The 23,588-nt window shown below is 36.0% G+C and overlaps 1 protein-coding gene across 1 annotated transcript in view; it reads right to left on the bottom strand.

Annotated features, from left to right (window-relative positions):
- The window catches only part of LOC101743010 (protein pellino), a 62,482-nt gene extending 41,973 nt beyond the window's left edge, over positions 1-20,509 (bottom strand). Inside the window, exons 1-2 of the mRNA XM_062676185.1 lie at positions 20,078-20,509; positions 11,364-11,468 (exon numbers count right to left, since the gene is read on the bottom strand). Coding sequence (XP_062532169.1) covers positions 11,364-11,468; positions 20,078-20,091 — 119 coding nt within the window. The 5' untranslated portion in view covers positions 20,092-20,509. The remainder of the gene's footprint in view (positions 1-11,363; positions 11,469-20,077) is intronic.
- Positions 20,510-23,588: the final 3,079 nt, after the last annotated feature.

Genomic DNA, 23,588 nt, shown 5'->3' with positions numbered 1-23,588 from the left:
GAAGATCCCGCCACAGAAATACCAAATACAGTTAGAAATTGGCACATTACAAGTGCAAGCATTTAAAGAGACATCGAAGAACATTTTATTGTTATGAATCAACATTCAAATAATTCCGGTATCACATGTTTCACACGAATGTAAAGTTGCACAAGAAAGCATTATTATTATTATAAGACGATGTTAGCTCATGGGAAACCATGCAAGTGTAAAGCCTTTGTACGTTTATTATGTAAGGGCACGTAATGGCTGACATAAAAGTGGTTTTCGATGCGAACCGACTGTGGAGGTGGTTCCGCTTGTTGCTTTTTTTGTTTTTTTTTCCTACCTAAGCTTGTAGCCTTGAGAGGCTATTCCAGCGTAACCTTAACTAGCAGGTGAGCTCACGGGGCTCAAACCTGACGACGTTGCTAACACGAACCCTAGCAAGAGCCGTGTATCTACCACCGGATCGGAAACGCGACCCAGTGAGAAGATCCGGCGAGAAACTGAGTGGGCTGTGTCTGAGGGTTAATTTACTGGTCAAGCCCTTCGTCGCAAGCGACGGGTTCGACGAAAACGGTGACCGCCGCTTGTTGCAGTGCCCGATAAACGATACGGAAACATATGGAAGCCAACCTAAGACCTTAAAGGTATTGTTTTTGAAATTGGGTATTGGTTATTGTAATAGCACAAAAAACCCCCGGGACCGAGAAAGGATTCGATTAGTATTAGGGAATACCTGTAGCAAAATTTTAATTAAATATCTAACAAATGGTTAGGGAAAACAGAAATGAATACAATATGTTTTTTCATTAATAAGTTGTTACGAGTATTGCGTGAAATCCAATTTAAAAGGACAATCGGTTTTTAACTCGCAACTAAGGCTCTAAAAACAATTCTCGGTGCCATGACGCGATAGTCAAAGAACCAAACTTCGTTTGTGATTATTCCTAATTAAGCTAAAGAAAAAAACAGAAACATTGTTTTCAAACCGACGTGTTATTACAGCAGATCCGTGGCTATCGACCCCCAAGGAACATAGTATCTATGGCTGGTAACCATCATGGAACACTAGATGTTTGACAGATGCCTGAATATCGCCTACGACATTTTCAAGATAAGCTTGCATATGGTCTTCTTCTTCTTCTTCATCTTTTCCTCAGTGTTGAGAATCGCGACCACATGTGACTTTCCTCCACAGTGTTCGGTTATGGGTGGCATGAACCACTCTCTTAACATTTGACTGGTTTTCTGCCCACCGGAATATCAATATCGGCAAAATTACCCGCTCGGTGGAAGAACTTCCCTTCGTCGTTTATCCACATTTAATTTAAGTTTAAAAAAAGTTCAATCAGGTGTTGAGTGGTATCGGAACTCAAGGACGTTAAAAAGTTTATGCGATCGTCCACTTTGAGACATGATAATATTGTAATCTAATACGGCTGTCGCACCCTTTCAAGGCGGAACGCAAGGAAGGTTCACGCCAAAATAGGTAAGGTGGTTAGTATCTACATTACTATAAGACCTACTATCAGTAAAACATAGATAGAGAACGCTATTCTATCATCACATTTTTACTAAACTGTAGACATCTCATGCCTATAGACATCTACAACGTAAACGCGCCATCCACCTTGAGATACAAGTTCTAAGGTCTCAGTATAGTTACAACGGCTACCCCACCCTTCAAACCGAAACGCATTACTGCTTCACGACAGAAATGGGCGGGGTGGTGGTACCTACCCGTGCGAACTCACAACATTTAGTGAAGCTTTTTTTTATTTTTTATTGCTTAGATGTGTGGACGATCTCACAGCCCACCTGGTGTTAAGTAGTTACTGAAGCCCATAGACATCTACAACGTAAATGCGCCTCCCACCTTGAGATATAAGTTCTAAGGTCTCAGTATAGTTACAACGGCTGCCCGACCCTTCAAACCGAAACGCATTACTGCTTCACGGCAGAAGTAGGCAGGGTGGTGGTACTTACCTGCGCGGAGGTAGAGGTTCTACCACCAGTAAAAATTATAAAATTATTAAATGTTTTTTTATACAAATTGCATGAGTAATAGCGGAATTGCAGCCGATATTCGTATAACCATATAACCCATACCTAATCGAAGGCTAATATTACGATAAAATTAAAATCTACGATAAATTAACCGCAGAACCGTATTATATACTCGACGATTAAGTTAACCGAATGTAACTGTACACTATCGATCGAATTGACGTCTTAGGAAATGCAACTTCACGCTTGTATCGGTTCGTGTTACATGGTGGATCGATCAACGGGGATTTTGTTTTTGTAACTTGAAAAAACAAAGATGAGCTACATCTGGATTTATGTTTGAGCGCGTTGTACGTGTGATACAATTCTACTCAAAAAAAACAACATAAATTCTATAACATAAAGCTACCACCAGCAGATGTATGTAGGTGAGCGTTCTTCTTTTACTATTGCTCCTAATTCATATTATCCATTCGTAGAATAGGTAGTACATGTTGTATTACCTATTACAGGAGTGTATTACCTAATACATGTTGTATTACCTATTCTGAGTAGAAACTATTTTAATAAATTAGAAATTACGGCGTTATCGACATTGAAGTACAAATGGTTACACTGAAATTGAAACATTTTGTACACGGTATATAAAAACAGATGGGACAGATCGGTAAGTGACGCGTGTAGATGTAGCAAATGAATATGTTACTTCTATGTAATTATAGAGAACTAATAATACTAATAAAAATAGCTTCGTGTAAATAATATCAATTTCAAATATTAATACTCTGTCAATCTAACAAACCTGCCACACGTATATGTGCCCATATTTTCATATAAAGCCAATCGAATAGATTCCATAAATTTCGAAACAGAATTCAATAGATATATGTTGTATGGGCGCACCTTCCGTTTACTTCGAAAAGCTGTCCTTAAAAGGATAGTCCCGTTTGCAGCCAACACTGGCCGGTAACAGGTTGGCGGAACTCGTCCAAGATCTATTTTGGCAGTTAGCACACGCGATCTTGTTTCCGGCGTCGCTCGTAACCGACATCTTTTTGCGGTTCCAAGAAATAACGCATTGTACGACTACGCGTCTTGCGTAACGTTTGCACGCTACGCGGATAGTAAAATTAGTCGTTACATTTATTTAATGATTCACCTAGATAAAATACGGAATTTTATGTTTTTATTTCGTTTTAGGCCAGACATGTTTGATGTCCGATGTTGTCATTCTTTGATTTATGTATATTCTACGGGATTATTTGTATAATGTAGTACAACAGTAAAATAGACCTAAATATATTGTGTGAACAATGCAATTTCTGTGCAGCATTTCTGGCAGTTCTGTGTATCAAGTATAATTAAAATATTATTATTTCAAAATGGACGTTCTAAATTTGTTTACAGGAACTTGTTACCAACATTTTCACATTAGTCGCTCCATATTGAACCAAATGTTCCATGTTTCCAAAATAAATGGGCTTAACGTTCGAGAAAAGCGATATTTAAAAAAATACGCCTGACTTGGGATAAACCCTCTATAATTCTGAACATTTGGTCACAGCTTTTAGTTTTTATGACCTTATTCACGACAGGATTTAGTTGCAGAGTTAGGTTTTAAGTAATATAGAACTAGTGATGGGAAATTAGCAACTGATCAAGACTGATATTATGCAATATTTTTATTTTATTTTTATTGCTTAGATGGGTGGACGCGCTCACGGCCCACCTGGTGTTAAGTGGTTACTGGAGCCCATTGACATCCACAGCGTAAATGCGCCACCCACCTTGAGATACAATTTCTAAGGTCTCAAGTATAGTTAAAACGTCTGCCCCACCCTTCAAACCGAAACGCATTACTGCTTCACGGCTGAAATAGGCAGGGTGGTGGTACCCAACCGCGCGGAATCACAAGAGGTCCTACCATCAGTAAAAATTCTAACCAAATTTACATTCATAATGTCTCCGCTAAATAATATCGCACGACAAACATCATGAAATTGCCACGAAAATATTTTTGGACCGTGACACTAATACAACGTGCTTCGTATTACGCGAACGTGCAACGAGACGAAGACGTTTTCTAAGCATGATCATGACCTCTGCAGACACGTGGAGTGCGCAATATGACGCCGTGTTCACAATAACCATACTCGAGCTCATTTTTAAAGTAATAAAATACGCAATATTTGCACATACATATATATTTATACAACTGTGATTATTATTTGTAGATAGCCGTATGTATGCCCGTATTTAAATTTTAGGACGCCGCAATTATTCAAATAACTTAGAGAATGTTTTTTTATTAAAATCTTATTGTTCGAAAAATTCAATTTGGATTATTATTTACAATTTCTTCTCGAACTATATATAGTATTTTTAAAACTTGGTTATATAATTAGATCAACGTAGTTCTATACAAAATATTTTATTATTCGGCGTTTCAATGTTTCAATACTAAACATAAGGTTAGATTTATTCATAGTATTATGCATTAATTCATGACGTCTTTCCGAGTATCGAAGGAGCATTTCGAGGAAATCTCGTGTTCGAGCCGGGACAAGCGAACTTACTACGTTTTCAGTCGTGGAATTCAATCTAGGAACGTCACGTGAATTTTGTTCGTGACATATAACAGTTGACATCACGTACACAATACTTGTTGGCGTTGTCAGAGCACCGAAAGTGGTTGCGTATGAAACGCTTTATTGACTACCCTCAAAGAGTTTTTTTATTGCTTAGATGAGTGGACGAGCTCACAGCCCACCTGTTGTTAAGTGGTTACTGGTGCCCATAGACATTTACAACGTAAATAAATGCGCCACCCACCTTGAGATCTCAGTATGGTTACAACGGCTGCCCCACCCTTCAAACCGAAACGCATTACTGCTTCACGGCAGAAATAGGCGAGGTGGTGGTATCTACCCGTGCGGACTCACAAAAGGTCCTACCATCAGTACTTAATTACACAAATTATAATTTTGCGGGTTTGATTTTTACTAAACGATGTTATTCCTTCACCGTGGAAGTCAACCGTGAACATTTGTTAAGTACGTATTTCATTAGAAAAATTTGTACTTGCCTGCGGGATTTGAACACCGTTGCATCGCTAGATACGAATGCACCGGACGTCTTATCCATTAGGCTACGACGACTTATATTATATTTAATGGTCATCGTGAATCATCACTATGACACGAATTCCGTAAGTTTCAGACCCAGGCATGCCAAATGATCCATCTATAACTGTTCGGTTTTTATCGAAAATTCACATGTAATAAGAGGAAATTTGATGGGTAAAATCAGTCATGTCTCTTGACGCTTTCGTGCCGATTTAAATACCGTAAATTTATCTATACCGGTAATCCCTACCCATTCGTAAGTCTAAGGGGCTATTCTTCGGACGGGTACGTGAGCTCACGGGCTCAACCTGAGGGAATTGCTAACACTAGTCTCGTCGAAATCGTCGATTAGATTAGTATTAGCAACAACAGTTCGATGTTTTTAATTGAACTTCAATTAAGTTTACTCCATTCAAATTGCTGAAGAAGTTCTTTTGTCATGATATTTTTTACAGATGATGACGTTTAAAACGCTTTCCTATAAAGTTGCAAAAATGTTGCTTAAATAGCTTTTCGCCCATCGATATCCTCTATCAGCATATTCGATAGACATAAATGAGCAAGCATTAACAAATACTTGTGGTCCCCCAGTAGTCGATATTCGACTATAATTAATTGAAATTATAAGTTTGTATACGATTATGATTCTATTGTCAAAGACACTTCTATAATCGCAGATTTCACCAAGACTACACTAAAATATTAATAAGGACACACAATAATTAATCTTTTCTTAATTTGACCACAGACTTAAAGCAATAAGAAAAGTTTGACATTAAACAAATAGTATTATATTTATTGATTTAATGTATTTTTTATGCATAATTTTAAAAAAAAATACATTCAGCACTCCTTCTCTATATTCTCTATAAGTGTGGGAAATTTTATACTCCTCCGTTCGGGCAATTTTCGTAAAAACGGGTACAAAGTTTTTTCTTCACGTATTAATATATAGATATAGATAATCAATACAACCTTCTCTAATACTTACGTTACAACCGTTATTTAATGACTCGTTAACATCACCGTAACCGGTACAACCTAACAATAAGTTCGACTTTCACCGGTACCTCGTATCCAGCAGATAATTAAATAAAGCAATTATAACGATTTATTAGAACAGAAAAGGCTTTCTCCGCTTTACTCGTGCACTATCTTCGTGTTTATTTGTACGCAGTACGTATAGTTTATCGCACGTTGACCGGTGTGTAATGCAAATAATTCTGCATATTGTGACAATGAAAGATAACGTTTATGTTTGTAGGTTGTATAAATACTCAAGACGGGAAACGGCGGCACCTAGCTACATAGTTGTGTGCAAATATAAGTATAGTTATAGCCCGGTTGGTTTAGTGGTTGGGGAATCTGCTATACCACGGGTTTTCGTTCCCAATCGAAGTCAATTTTCGAATAATTGGTATGAGCGTAACTAATTGTTCTTACTCTCGTATATATGTATTACCGGCCTTATCTGTTTTTTTTTAAAGCCTATTTTAGGCCCGATAAGTGCGAAGCGTTTACGCTGTGTCCGCCGAAGGATCTAAATTCGACATTAATAACTGATTACTCAAGATTTCAAACTTAAAAAAAAATTATAGTAAATCAAATCGTCGTTATAGAGAAAAACTATTTCTATTCCAAATTATTTATTGTTAATTTACATCTTCAATAACATACGGTTTTAAAGAAAATCAGAGGGTTTCGTTTTGGTCACAGAATTCTAAAGCACTTTTATTCAAAACGAATGAAGTTTATCTCTATTGTTTGGATATTATTATTAGAATTGGTAAAATACAATATGTACCTATATACGTCTAATAACAATAAAAATTGAAAACCCTAACAAGAGGATAATTTAATTATTCACTAACAAAAAAAAAACATTTTTGTTAAAATTCACAGTAACGAAAACACAGATATCGCGGTCAGTCCTGATCATTCTAAGAACATTTTAAACGAAGCATAGTATCGGTTGTATCCTACGCCGCGGAATGTATAATCTTGATGTTTTTGAAACGGCCACGTCACGGCTATCCGGAATGCGCAATAACTAATGTCTATGTACACTGTTTGCTTAACCTTGTAAACGACTACTGACATTGGAGTCTAGATTACTAAACAATGGATATAATTAGAGTTGAATTATTCCCTAGATTATTATTCAGTGCGTAGGTATTATATCCTACATTTCAGGGGCTACAATGAACTGAATTCAATTACACACATAGGGTAGCGAGAGTTCTGACTTGCAAAATAAATCAAAATAGAAGAATGAATTATTAAATTTAATAATAGATTTTGTTTTTTTTTTACTACCTAAGCTGAGAGCCTTGAGAGGCTATATCAGCGTAACCTTAACTAGCAGGTGAGCTCACGGGGCTCAAACCTGACGACGTTGCTAACACGAACCCTAGCAAGAGTCGTGCTTCGCAGAATCTACCACCGGATCGGAAACGAGACCCACTGAGAAGATCCGGCGAGAAACTCAGTGGGCTGTGTCTGAGGGTAAGTTTTGCGTTCAACGCATGTTACACGATTAAAAATCAGGTGAAGCGCGGAGTTTGACGCGGTCCAAGATCTCGTGCGGGGTGACTACAGCTGTTCGCTTTCCATTGCGGGTTAACCGAACGTACTAAAATTAAAAGCATATATATTTAATTTATGAAATTAGTGTTATTTTCCGCTTATATACAGCAGTAGAACACTATTGCAGTTTCAGTTTCACATTACATTAAATTTTTATTATTTTTTATTGCCTAGATGTGTGATCGAGCTCACAGCCCACCTGGCGTAAAGTGGTCACTGAAGCCCATAGACATCTACAACGTAAATTCGCCACCCACCTTGAGATATAAGGTCTCAAGTATAGTTACAACGGCTGCCCCGCCCTTCAAAGCGAAACGCATTACTGCTTCACGGCAGAAATAGGCAGGGCGGTGGTACCTACCCGTGCGGACTGACCAGAGGTTCTACCACCAATTATCTTTTGTTTACTAACAAAAGATTGAAGCCTCTATTTAATTCAGGGTTATTGTGATTGTATTATTGTTCCTGGTTGTTATCAATTTACCCTTGTATATGGGCGGAGAAATAACAGTGTAACTAATCATTGAATAAACAAAATCTCCTCCGTGCGTCCGACAAGGTTTACCCTTCAACGAAACATACCATTAAAAATGTGTGCGTGTACTAGTGTACACACGTAAGAAGTGAAACTTGTTTATGGCCTTATTTTTCGAAAAATGATCTACATGCAACTTTCTAGAAATTGGTTAAATAAAGTTAAATTAGATAAAGTTTAAACAAAAGGATTTTATTATCATAGACATGAATACAAATAATACAATTATTTCACTTTACCTTTTTGCTACTAAGATTATTACAGCATTTTAATAATACATCTCTTTGATATCATAATACCCTGGTACTTTTCTTCCTATAAATTAATAATAATAGCACGGTCCACGTGGTGTTAAATGGGGTTCCTGAGGTTCGTGAAGTTTGACCCACCTTGAGACATGAGGTCGATTTCTCAAATCCGAAACCATGCTTCAGAACATACCGCCGTTAATTATTAATAAATCTCTTTGCTATCATAATACCCTGGTACTTTTCTTCCTATTATTTTACGTAATAACAGTAATAAATAGCACGGTCCACGTGATATTATTAAGTGGGCTCCCTGAGATTATTGGAATTACAAAATGATTTCCGTAATCCACCTGGAGACATGAGGTCAATTTCTCAAATCGGAATCCATACTTCAGAACATACAGCCGTTAATTAATAAAGAAGGCTGTACGTCAGAGTAAAGTTATAATAATACATCTCTTTGATATCATAATACCCTGGTACTTTTCTTCCTATTATTTTACGTAATAACAATAATAGCACGGTCCACGTGATATTAAGTGGGTTACCTGGGATTATTGCAATTACAAAATGTATTCCGTGACCCACCTTGAGACATGAGGTCGGTTTCTCAAATGCGCATCCATACTTCAGAACATACAGCCGTTAATTAAAAGATGGCGCGTAACGGAAAAATGTGACGCGTAACCGAAAAATGTGACGGTAAATTTTTTTCCAACGCCGATAAGGAAGTTTCACTTCAATAAGTAAATTAGCAACTCATTCAAATGTTCTTCATCTGTCTAGAAACCGAGGACGTCAATTATGTTAGAGGTTATTTATTTAAGTATTTTTTTTTATATATTCTTATTCTTATAAAATATATGTAATTACATTGGGATGTTAAGAGGTTTTCAAGGTGAAATGCCTATTCTCATAGCTACATTCACAGGCGTATTTAATGTCGAGACAATAGCATGACAATGCGTTGAATGTCATTTATTCTTAGAGTATAAAAGTTGCAATAGTTATGTAAAAAGGAAGCTGTGGGTAGGTAATTGATTCGTATAGTAAAAGGGACAGAAATTTATCTAGAAACATTCATAACAAACTCACAAATACTCTATTTATAGAAATATAAATCTATGTAATCTAAATAAAATATAATATAATCGAAATATTTTTGTAAGTTTCTGTCCTTGTATTGTTATATTCCAGTCTGAAGAGCGAGAGAAGGTATGAAGATAGAACATTATAATTTTTACTTTGCAAAAAGGTGAGACTATCGTGCATTTAACTGGGCCTTCGACCTCTATTTGGGCGTAAAGTGGGCGATAGCATTAGCGTTATAATGTCTATGGACTCTAACATTCGTTTACCACCAGATGGGTCGTGAATATATTATGATAGTATTATACAATTATTTGGGCTCTATATAAAATAATATAAGTAGTTTTAAAACGACAAAAGAAAACACAGAAAAAAGTAAATAAATTTCATAGATTTTTAGTAAATTGATTAGATTGTACTCTTCTACCCACTTATGTAAAGCTCTCTCTCTTTAAGAACGGTTAGCTGGTAGATAACTCAATTGTTGAGTTAAGCTCGCCATTTAATAAGTTTTCGCAATTGTTGTATTTTATTAACTGTGTGTACAATAAAGAAGAATAAAGATTTTTTTTTATCCTGTTGATACTGATCAGGATATTAGAGCGAAGTAACAAAATTATATTAAATAATAAAAATTAAAAATAATTAAAATGATACGAATAAATTTTCAAGTTCATAGGACGTCTTGAAGTTAGTGAAAATGAAGTTCAAATATTTCATTACATACAAACTGAGACATGTACATAGCTATAATATAATATTTCTACTAATATTCCACTCAGCTGTACCGCACTAAATTAAACCAAGAACATACATATGTGAAATCCACATACTTATGTTTTTAACAATAAGTCGAATAGCGTACTTCTGTCTACATATTGTTTGCATTTTTTTTACCATTTCATAATAAATGTCTAATGTAAATGTTAATGCGCTTATCTTAATTCGGTGCACACACGAGAACCAGTTTTTGTACATATTTGCTAAGCATTTGTTTTGTGTGCGTAAATAATTACAAATGTTGGCATCAGCGGAACCAGTAAGTAATCTATCTGTGGCTTTTTTCTTTCTCCACTTTACCGCGTTCGTTACTGATTCAATTATTTCCTTAGACAAAACATTCGTAGTTATAAATACTCCACGCAAATAGAAAATTTTCGCTGTAAGTCACACATTTAGTATTTTTCCCATGAATTAGTTTCAAACAATGAATCCAAATCTACATTGAACTCATATATTAATTTGTGATTATACAAGTATTTGTTTAAAACATATCCTCTTCAAAATACTTCAATTAAATTAATCTAAAACAAATTTTAATACACGCTTGAAGCAACGCGTCCGAGAATGTTACAGGCAAGTACACATGTGTTTAGAAAAGTCAAAACTTTAAGCAAATCGTTGTCCCTTCCCTACCACGCTTTCTTCGGTGAAAACAAAATAACTGTCATTATTAGCATTGATTTCGTGTTCCATTTTGTGGTTACTTTTCGTTTACATGAATAATTTACTTAGGCTTGCAATTATTGAAGAGTGAACAATTTCGCGCTTTAAATTATTGCATCTGTACGTACAAGAAAAGGGTGTCATCTTGATGAGACTCATCTAACAAAAGCGCTTTATCAAATCAAAGGTCAATCAATAAGGTCGTGGTCAAGACTAGATATTGAACTGTAGATAAATTATATGCGTTGCTTACACAATATGATATCGTGTGAACAGTAATATGAGAGTTATCTATTCCCTCTATCCCATGTGCATAAAATTAACAATGTTAATATTCACCCTAGTATCACGAGTTCGCCATATTTGACGAGAGGTTTTGGCTTCTGTTCCGAGCCACTCTCTCCTGCCTCCTCCAGTATCGGTGAGTCCGCACTGTCCGCAGCACTGTAAGAAAACAATATTTTAATATTTTATTCAGTTTACGTAATGACGTCATACTTCAACTTCTCCATCATCTAAATACAGCTGTGAGCCCATTTGTGAAATGAAAACAAAAAAGAGAGAGGATGTTTAATCTAATAAAATAATATTGCTGAACATTTATGCTCTATTCAAGACCGTTTTTATTACATTAAAATTAAAGCCCTGAATGAACAGTACCGCCATCCACAATATTTTCCACTTCCGTCCGTACGATATCTCATTGATATATCTCCGGTCACGCCTCTCCATCGGACTCACAACTGGTCATGCAGCTGTGGGTCAAGATTAGTGGTAAATTATGACCGAGGCCGCCGAGAACCGGTTGCGGCCGATGCACTGACACTTACGCGAGTCTCGTAAATGGTTATTAAACTCCCCCAGCTATTAAACGTTAAAGCAGCCTCGGTCGCATCTGTCAGAGCGTGCCTATGAAATAATTAACCGCCTTATGCTGTAAGTATGCGATTTTCCTTTGTTTCATCAGAGGACTTAGCATTTTGAGTGCTATTGATCGGCGATAAGCTATCGGGCTCTCTACGGAAACTAGGGCACTTTATCTCTGGGCATGAAGGTAGTTTGCTCATTGTTCAATTTCGCTTTTGTATAAATGACTGGCCTACATAAAATTTAGGCGAAGGAAAAGCAATAAAGAAATTTATCTCAAAAACACTTTTATAGTACAACGCGTAATTAGCGCGATTTAACAAAGGCTAATCGATCAATTTTAAGGTAAAAAAACTCCGAATCCGTTACAGGTAAACGGTCAATGACCCATTTCGACCTTACTTGCCGCACGCACCTACAGAATCTTCATTTGACGGCGACCCGAATTTATGAAGGTTAAAATTTAAATAACTCCAGTCCGATCTCCCGGTCGTTACCTTCAAAAACTTGTATCGACCGTCCAGAACATCCCGACGCATTTGTATTACTTTAAAATAAATTCTGATTTCATTCCGTTGCACGCAGGTTTTTTTTAATGGATTTAAATTCAATATCTTATATTTAAAAAAACACGCCGTTTAGCTATTTCCGCGATGTCAACTAATTAACTGCATTTGCATGTCTATTGCTAGATTTTTCCGTGTTATTCGTCAATCACTCTTGTGCTTCTTCAAATAACGGTCGCTGGCCAATTAAGGAAAACAGAAAACTACAATTAGTCAATACAACGTGGTGGGTGTGTATTCTAAGAAGTTATACGACGGTGATTCAACTTTTCGAGATGGGGGCAACGATGAACGATGGTCACTCGTCACTATCGTCATTCGAATACAGAGCACGTGGCGATAGGAGGCTACGTCGCATCCGGTTTGCCGCTAATAGGGACATTTGCGGGAACAACGGAAGTTAACTTAAAGTCACTTGCGAATCCTTGGAAAGAAAATAAAAATTTATTTAAAAAAATGTGTCTGATTCGTCATAATCATTTTTTTTATTGCTTAGATGGGTGGACGAGCTCACAGCCCACCTGGTGTTAAGTGGTTACTGGAGCTCATAGACATCTACGACGTAAATGCGCCACCCACCTTGAGATATCAGTTCTAAGGTCTCAATATGCTTACAACGGCTGCCCCACCCTTCAAACCGAAACGCATTACTGCTTCACGGCAGAAACAGGCAGGGCGGTGGTACCCACCCGCGCGGACTCACAAGAGGTCCTACCACCAGTAATTTCTAGCGGATATCAATCAGTTCCAGACATTAAAAATATACTATTAATAGTAACATAATAAACGAAACAGATTTAGAAAAGTTTATCATTAAACAACGAACAAAAATGAATCCACAAGCTGTGGGCAGCTAAACCCAGATTTAACCGAAGCCAATTGGCACCGTGCAAGATTTCCATTACCCCATTTGGAATACGAAGGCGAAGCTTCATCTACATTAGATTCTAATGATTAGTTTTAAAGATATAAGTACGTAATACTCATCAAAGAGGAATTAAACTTTGTTGAAGTTGAAATAGGAAAATTTACACTCGAGAAGACTCCAAACTTTTATTTTTTTGTTACCTTCTTCTAAGATGGCATAGGAGATATAAAACGAACCAAAGGCGTTATATTCAATATTTTTACGAATGATACGATAAAGGGTAGCAATGAATGATAATAAATAGTGTGTTTGCTTGTAATTGTTTTTTTCGAACTTCAAAAATATTTATGATTGAAACCTGAAACATCTCGATAGGGGATATAGGAAAAGGACATTGGACATTTTGCATTGTAATCAATTCTGATTTATTATACAAACCGTTCCAAAGGCTAAGATTTATTTGAATTATTGGGCTCAAAATAATAGTTTAAAGGCTTCATTATCTGGCTACAGTGACGGCAGACACGAAAGATCCCAAGGAAGAGCCGCGCGACTATCCGCCAAACCCTCAATAGAATAACAACAATGACAGTATTTTGAGATTTATTATTCATGCATTTTTTTTGTATAACTTTTTAAAAAGTCGGTTTTGGCTATTTCCAATTTAATACGGGTCAGACTTTAATAAAGCGAAAATGAGCGCATGGATTTGGGTACTTAGTAATTCGCACAGATATATTTTATAAACTGGATTAAGAATTATGATGGTTTTTATAATCGTAAATAACGTGACTGTGGCAACACCGGGTATGTCTGCTATAATAAATGCGACAAACCCTGATTAGTGATTTTACGTACCAATGGATCTATAGATCGACTGGTAGTTTATCGGCCAGAGTGAGACGAGCAATTCTTTAATGCTAGGAAAATGTGAGGTTTTTTTCATTATTTCCTAACAAAGTTTTATTTAGCGCGGGTTAAGCCGCGAGATTTCCTTGAAATGTGAAAGTAATAAAATAAGTACTATTACCGGTGTATTTGGTCTAAATTGCTATATGGTTCGATCCCTTGATTCAGGGTATTACTTTCACCAATTGCGCGGTCACGATTCAGAGTTGCTCTCGTAAGCCTTGAACACTTTCTAAGTATCGCCGTTCTCTCCAGGCTTCGTGTAATTTCATTGTAGCCAATAAATCACGTGACAAATCAATACGATATTGATTTAACGAAAGGGAAACTAATTTTAGCATTACGTCGCCTTAAGTAGTCGCATCGAAATGCATTATTGTATTTATATAATATTAAGTTAATTCGCGATTCAGAAAACGAATAACGCTTCTATCAGCCAATCTATAAAGTACAGTAAAAAACCAGGCCCGCTTGGATTTGGTTTTGATCCGATTGTTACCAAAGGATCATCCCCGGCTGGGCTAATCTGAAGATTTTCTGAAAATTTAATCGAAAACGATCCAGCCGGACCAGATCGTACTCTATATGATTGGTGTTTAAAGGCGATTATGGAATGCACGAGTGAATGAGTAAACAGCGTTTTCTATGTATTTTACCAGCGTGCTGTATCGCTAACCAGTAATCATTGCTGTTTCTGAAATATAAAATTATTATGTACAGTTTTTTTTTGTTTCCATAAATGGGGGATTGACTTCAAGAACTTCCACAACAAGTAATTCGTGAACATGTTCTATATACATATTTCATTGGTACATAGCTACCTATTGGAGCACAGGCATAGTCGCATCCGAGGGCCACGACGACCTCATAGAAGACTTCTATTAGTATTACAAAAAAATAATTTCAAGCAAGGCGAAACGAGGATGCAAGGCGTCTCCGACACAAAAGGGAACTTTTACCAAGGACAAGTTATTATTTATTTAGTTTACAAATGTTTTTTTAATAAAGCTAATAATATAATTCGAGGCTTTTGTATTTATTACATATTTTTTTTATTGCTTAAATGGGTGGACGTGCTCACAGTCCACCTGGTGTTAAGTGGTTACTGGAGCCCATAGACATCCACAACGTAAAAGGGGGGGGGCCTTTGAGATATAAGTTCTAAGGTCTCAAGTATAGTTACATATAGTATAGTATAGTTACTTATTGTAAGCAAAGAAAAAAAAGAGAGGAAACAGCCGGTGTGTCTTTACACATGTATGTACATATTCGTATTACGAAGCAGACATTCACACGTAGGCTTCGTGTATGTGTGTAATCTCAGAACTTGATGGACATCGACCGTTCAGTGATCATTTTTTTACAGCCGGCGGAAATTACTTCGATTTAACGCTCGACGCGAATACGAAGCGTTTTGCTTTCAGCTCTGGACTCAAGCGGACATTAAAAAAACATATTGCATAACGAAACATACGGTTAAATGTTCTCAGAGTGTAATACATCAAATCTTTTAAAAGTATCGAATCTAAGCCGCCATCATCATCATCAACAGCCCACAGTCGTCCACTGCTGGACATAGGCCTCTCCCAATCCACATCAATGAGCCCGGTTTACGGCTCTCCTCGTCCACTTCTTGCAGGCCACCGTTCGGAGGTCATCGCACCACCTAACCATAGTCTAGTTTAATTTTCGTTAGTTATATTTTTTTGTTTAGCGTCCCAACGAGGCCAACCGGTGCGATACGGTCAGCGAACTGCATTTTGCCGCCACATGCATTACACAAACAGTCTTGTATGAATACAAAATTTAAAACGCAGGAGCGGACTGGACATTCCCGACATGCTTTTGTTGCTGGCTCCTACAATGCGGTTGCGAAACACTTTTTTGACACGTGCCTCTTTAGGAGGAAGTTAAAAAACATCCAAATACGACATAATTATATAAAAGCGGCTGTTTTTTATTTTTTTAAAGAATTCACGTGGAATGGGGAACAAACATCTGTCGCGCAGGTGGTTGGCGGCGGCAGGTGTTCGAATTTAGTAACGGACGAATTTCTTTGTGGTAGAAGATTAAAACAAACCATGCTATTTAAGATTTGAGCTAACACTACTGTTTTAGTAAATCTCACAGGAACATGTAATTAAAATTATATTCAATGTTTTGAAACGTGTCTTAAACGCGTCTACGTTCAATAAGTGTGCGCATTTTATAACACGCGTGTAATTAACAGATTTCTGCTAAGTTGCTGAATCACCGTTATCTAGGCGCGCCAGACGTGACCAGGGGGTTTTACGTTGTGTCATAAAACGTAATATATAATATATCCTGCAAAAAAGGGTTGACATCAGAGCGGACCGAGGTGTGGCTGGCTACACAGAGGTTTCTCGGTTTATGATTGTTTGCTTTGAATCGATGTTAAGAGTTTATTCATCTTTCATTTTTAAGTTTAATCGCAACTTATTTAAATTGAGTAAATGTACATGTAACTATACTGATACCTTAGAACTTATATCTCAAGGTGGATGGCGCATTTACGTTGCAGATGTCTATGGGCTTCAGTAACCACTTAACACCAGGTGGGCTGTGAGCTCGTCCACCTATCTAAGCAATAAAAAAAACACAGAGATAATAGTTATAAGTAGCCTGAAAAGTGATGACATGACGTCAAAACACCAATTTCACTGGAGTGAAGGCTCCTTTGAAATTGAACAAGAACGAATTTTTGTTGTCAAAATCAGACAGGTTATCACTGCTGACCCTGGAAAGAGCACATCATGGTATCTTTATATGTTGTCATGGTTTAATTTGATTGATTTCAGAGCAAATGCACATTAATTTAGAAAATTCGTGGCTGCCCGAGATTTTTTTTGCCTTTGTAGGCAGACGAGCGTACGGCCCACCTGATGGTAAGTGGTTACCGTCGCCCATGGACTTCAGCAATGCCAGGAGCAGAGCCGAGCCGCTGCCTACCGAATCGTATCACAAACAAACTTCGAACGTCTTATCTACGGAAAAGTTTTCAAACAAGATTCGATATTGCTCAGCGAAAAGTAATATTCACAATACTTATACTTAGATCATATTTATTGCGAAATATAAAGAAATTATGTTCGTTACGGTATGAGTCAATTTCTGTTTTTCCAACGAATCGAATGAACATATTTTACAGAAATACCGCGATGGCTATTTCGTTAAGTATGTTCTTTGCTATTTCATATTCACGAGAACAAAATAAGTTTTCTTCAACATAATCGACAAGTTATATCGAATGCTAAGCCCGCAACCACAATGTAATCAGCGAAGTGGACGGCCGCAATAGGGAACCCTATCGGAATGAAAATATAATGAGAAGAGGGTCAAATTTGCTCACGCGAACGTTCAAGAGGCATGGGGATGTTATTTAAAAAACAAACAAATCCAAAATAGAAGACAAAACATGTTAAACAAAAGGTGATAGCCCTGTAGCACTTACTAATATTAACTCTAATAATGCTATGAACAGAAGGGTTTATTGTTTTTTTATAGCATAGTGAATTATAGCCCACCTAGTATTAAATGGTTAAGGCACCAAGGACATGAGATCTAAATCTCTATATTGCATTGCAGTTTATATCATTCTCTCTAAGTTCCTGATGGACAATAGTTACTGCACATGGACAATGGCAACAGAAACTCTTTTGCTGCGTACAGATCATACATATTTCTTGGGAGATTATTTTATTGGTGTAGAATAGCAGACAGCTCTCAATTACAGGTGAATTACATTAAAGTAGTAGTAGTTGTTGTTTATAATAAATTGCAACCAGAGATGTATAGATGTAGATGATGTTAGACATATCACTGACTGGTACTGACTCACCATTAACACCCTGAAACACCCTTAAAATAAAGTTGCCATTATTTATTATGTATATTTAAAAATTTTGATGATTTATATTATTACTAACTCAGTGATTCAGTAGTTAGTGCTCCTGACTGTTGCTCCGCATGTCGTGGGTTTGATTCCTAGATCAGGCAAACATTTCTAAACAGGTATGTTTCGTTTTTGTCCAAATGTTTATTATTTATATAGGTATATATTTAAACATAATATATAAGTATGCATGTCAATCTCTAGTACCCATAACACAGAGAATCCTAATCTGGGGCCAAATGACTGCGCATGATTTAATCACATGTCTTTTTGAACATATTGTTACAAACATAGTTACTTAGTATTGAGAATTAAAAGAGGGAACCTCTTTCATCTGTCAGGATTCAATTAAGTAATTGGTAAACATTTATTCCATATGCCAGGAATCTAAATCTCCGGGACTATTATATTAAATAACCCTCAGAAACTGGGAGATATCAACTAGTACTTTTAAATAAATTCTCATTTCAATTATTAATACAGTTATTGGTGATCACAAATTAAGCTTCCTTTGAAGATTTTATAGTGTTGTATAATATTTTTTGTATACATATTCATAGTTATGTAAATATGTAAATGATTGATTTAAATATTTCAGTTCCCTTTGATGATAAAATTGACGATAAATTGATACAAAAATAATAGTTCATTATTATGTTCTCAGTGGTAACAAAAAATAACAGGCAGCTTTGTTACTTTGCAAAGTATTTTCAAATGAGGGATGAACTTTTGTTTTTAACACCAGTTGTGAAATTATGGTATCTACAGTTTTTGATAACTCACGGAACTTAACATTGGACCAGACTCATTTGCCCATGTCAATAATGTAAATGTTACATGCTCTTTGTTTCAATAGATAATGAAATCTCATTTTTTAAAAGAATTTGCCATGTTAAGTTGTTCCAAAAACTTTGAACCTTTGATCCAATTAATGTTGTGTTGGGGTTCATTCCAATTTTGTTAGAGAGGTATGATAGGTTTTTTAACATAATAATTGTTATAAATGGCTTTTCCAAATCTTTGTTTAATTTTAATTGATGGCACTATTTATATTAATGGCTTTAACAGAGTCAAGATGCATGCAAATCTCCTATATTATTTATCTTTTAAATAAAACAACATTCCTCCATGATCAAAATTGTCTTTCTGTATAAAAGGGAACAATATTTAAAAATAACTTTGATACAATAACATTATTTTTTTGCACACTATTAATACTGAAATGTGCTTAGACAGGACTAACAATTAATTTAAAATTAAAATTAGAGGATTTTTTTACTATCAAAGACATTTTCTATTACTTCAATATTCATTCATTATCAGTCGTATCAAGCAAACTGGTCAACGTGGTTCTACTAGTAGGACTCCTACAGATTTTCAATGGGTAGTTTGTCACATATTAATTAAAGTTAACTACTGCTAATGATACTTTTAATTATATATTTGCATTGGTCAGTCAACATAATTCTAAAAGGTCTTGTTATTGTATGATATGTATCAGGTGCCTGTGATACTGGAAAAAAATTATAACGACCCCATTTAAAACGGACCGATAATGTACTAAACTAATATATTTATTAATATTTATTTTAAAAAAATCACGACACTATTTTTACATAATTATTAATTACATGATTTGTATTCTTGATTTTCCCTTATTTAATAGATGAAGATTATTAGTGTGTTTAATACATATTTATAAACAAAAAGAAGTGATGATTGTCTGATAATACACGGGAATGTAAACAAACATGTCTATTCTTGTTGCACAAAGAGGTCACTTTATGAAAATTTAATAGAGTTCAAATGTATTAATCTAAATACTAGATTTATACTAAAATGGTTAGAAGTGGTTCGAGTATGTTAACAAAGAAACTGTTACAACGTCGAGTGAAGCATAACAGACAGTGAAGACAAAAAAATCTCTTACCGTTTTACGACCATGGTAGAATCCGTCGGCTCGTTTGTAGACCCTATGATTCGAACTATGCTTTACAAACTTCACCAATAACATAAAAAACACCATTAATTTTATTATATCACCACCAATTCAATTTTATTAAAACACACATCGCTAAATATCTGCAAACTCACTTCTTTTCATTTTATAACAAGCGACACCCAATTTTAAACGCCACTGTTCACTGTCATCAATGCTTCTTTTATTTTACGATTACAATAAAAGAATGTGTTTCGTATTTCGCGATTTTCAATAAAAAGAACGAAATTACATAAAATTGTCTGCCATTAGTTACCAACAAATACCGTAAACACAAACTAAAGCTGAAATGTGTGTTTTTAGTAGATGGTAACCAACTTCATGGTAAATTGGTGTTGCAAGTATCGTAAAGTAGGTATGGTTTTAGTAGTATTTTTTTTGTTTCATTCGTCCAATTGATAGGCAAAGGGAAAATAGTCCAAATAACCAATCTTTTATATTAAACTAGCTGACCCGGCAGACTTCATAGTGCCTCAATCGATAAATAAAAAACCTAATCTATTGTATAAAATAAACTTAAAAAAAAAACAAAAGGAATCCGTCCGACGGGGGACACATCAAAGGAAAAACAAAATTGTTTGTTTTTATATAATTCCAAGCATTTTCATATTTTTTCACCTTTTAAACCTTCTCTGGACTTCCACGAATAATTCAAGACTAAAATTAGCCAAATCGGTCCAGCCGTTCTCGAATTTTAGCGAGACTAACGAACAGAATTTTTTTTTTTATTGCTTAGATGGATGGACGAGCTCACAGCCCGACTGGTGTTAAGTGGTTACTGGAGCCCATAGACATCTACAACGTAAATGCGCCACACACCTCGAGATATAAGTTCTAAGGTCTCAGTATAGTTACAACGGCTACCCCACCCTTCGAACCGAAACGCATTACTGCTTCACGGCGGAAATAGGCGGGGTGGTGATATCTACCCGTGCGGACTCCCAAGAGGTCCTACCACCAGTGATTACGCAAATTATAATTTTGCGGGTTTGGTTTTTATTACACGATGCTATTCCTTCACCGTGGAAGTCAATCGTGAACATTTGTTGAGTACGTATTTCATTAGAAAAATTGGTACCGCCTGCGGGATCCTTTAGGCCACGACGATTTCAAAATTCATTTTTATATATATAGATAGATTAGAAATGGCCAAAACCATGTCTGTGGTACAAAAAGTGTAATGAAAGACAAGGAAATGTAAGAAAACTGATTGAAATAAAATGGATTTTCATGAGGCAAGACAAGAGGAAACTGTAAATGTCAGATGAGATAAATCCAACAATTTTGTTGCATGTTTTGTGCACGTCCATAGACACGAAATAATTTATCATTCAGAAATTTAGAAGATCACACCAAATAAAACAACAAATTGAAAAAAAAAGATACTTTACTTTTTTTGGTGATCACAAAAAACAAATGTTCGAGTTTCAACCTTTGAAAAGGGCAAATACATTTGTTGTGAACGGTTTGATTTAAATTCAAATAATAGAACACCCTCTTTGTTGATCCTATTTTTATTGGCTAAGATTTAAGACAGACATACAAGCTATCAGATTAGTTTGTTATTAGCGGATACCGAATCTCATAGATAATAAATCCAGTATGAATGCTATCCCTATTGAAACATAAGATTTAAGGGTCAACTGGATTGTAATACAATTGCGCTACTCTTGAGACTACTCTTCAAATATACACACACATTTGCGTCACAATCACGTTAGAAATTAGTATGAAGATGGTATCAACCCGTGTCGGCTGGCAACATTTTCTAGAATTAGTATAACTGGTAGAGACTTTTTGGCGGGAACGCGAGGAGTGAAGTTGTGTGATTTGTTTTATTTTGTCTAATTAGTGTTTCTTCACGTTTAAATTTGTAATAACGGTAGTTTATTAACTATTTGATATCTGTGAAAGTGCACAAATGTGGGAAAATGAAACAGTCGCTGAACGTAACTTCTCGGGATCTTCCAAAAAGTCCACTGAAAAAATCTCAGTAAATGACCACCATTTTACTTCATCCCATATCATCTCATTTCATTTCATTTCGTTTTCATTTCATTTCATGCCATGTTTCATAATAATCAACTTCATTTCATTTCATAATATCATTTTTCATATAAAAAAGATCATTAAAATTAAAATAAGACTTGACCTAAAGGTCTTAGTTACCAGGTCATAAAATCCCTTTAATAAAAGTATACCTGGTAATATGTACCTACTTAGAATTATAAACTTTTGAAACTCTAGAACATAGATTTATACACTTACTCTAGAATTTAATACTAAACATTACAGAAAGGTGTTATGGATTTTTTTACAAATTGTACGCAGCTTTCGTTGTGGTTAGGCCAACATAAAGTAAAACAAAATAACACCAGAACAGAGAGAAAAATATTTTAAAAGCATTAAAATAGTGCATGCATTACATACCTACTGGTTTGTGTTCTACAAATGTTGTTTCTTTCAGCTTGTGATAGAACAATATTTCCTGAAACCTGAGGAAATCGAACTTGCAGTTGATTTGTACTTCTGGGCCTGTTGTACTGCTAAATAATTAGCCCAGACGTGCTCGTGCCCTAGCTTTCACTATCACTTTTTAACTCGGATATTAGAAAATTTATCTATTAGACTTTTGAAAAACTATCAGATCCAATTTTTTTTTCATTCGTTCTAAAAGGCTTTGGAATGATTCCGGTCACCGTCCTCGTCGAACCCGTCACTTGCGACGAAGGGCTCGACGAGCGAATTAACCCATAGACACACAGCCGGCTGAGTTTCTCGCCGGATCAGCTCAGTGGGTCACGTGTCCGATCCGGTGGTAGATTCTGCGAAGCAAACTGCTCTTGCTAGGGTCAGTGTTAGAAACACTCCGGTTTGAGCCCTGTGAACTCACCTACACACGTTAGGGTGCAGCTGAAATAGCCTCTCAAGGCTATCAGCATAGGCAGGAAAAACAAAAAAATATATGGAATGACTAATTTTCCTTTAAACAAAATGGCACCCTCGGAGCTATGGAATGTTCTCCAAATGTACTTATTTAATCGAATTTTAAAGCATGAATTTAACGGTAAACAGAGTCGTCGTAGCCTAAAGGTTAAGACGTCCGGTGCATTCATATGCAGAGATGCACTGGTGTTCGAATCCCGCCGGCAGGTACCAATTTTTCCAATTAAATCCGTACTTAACTTATGTTCACGATTGACTTCGACGGTGAAGGAATAACATCGTGTAATAAAAATCAAACCCGCAAAATTATAATTACTGGTGGTAAAACGTCTTGTCCGCACGGGTAGGTAGGTACCACCACTCTGAATATTTCTAACGTGAAGCAGTAATGCGTTTCGGTTGTGAAGGTTGTGGCAGCCGTTGTACTGTTAAAAGTGAGACTTTACAACTCAAGGCAGCGTTGCCAACTCGATATTCGTCAAGGTGGGAAATAGGG

This window comes from Bombyx mori, chromosome 25 (genome assembly GCF_030269925.1).
Source record: "Bombyx mori chromosome 25, ASM3026992v2".
Lineage (NCBI taxonomy): Eukaryota > Metazoa > Arthropoda > Insecta > Lepidoptera > Bombycidae > Bombyx > Bombyx mori.
Note: the sequence above shows the minus strand (reverse complement) of the source record. Positions and strands in the feature narration are given on the sequence as shown.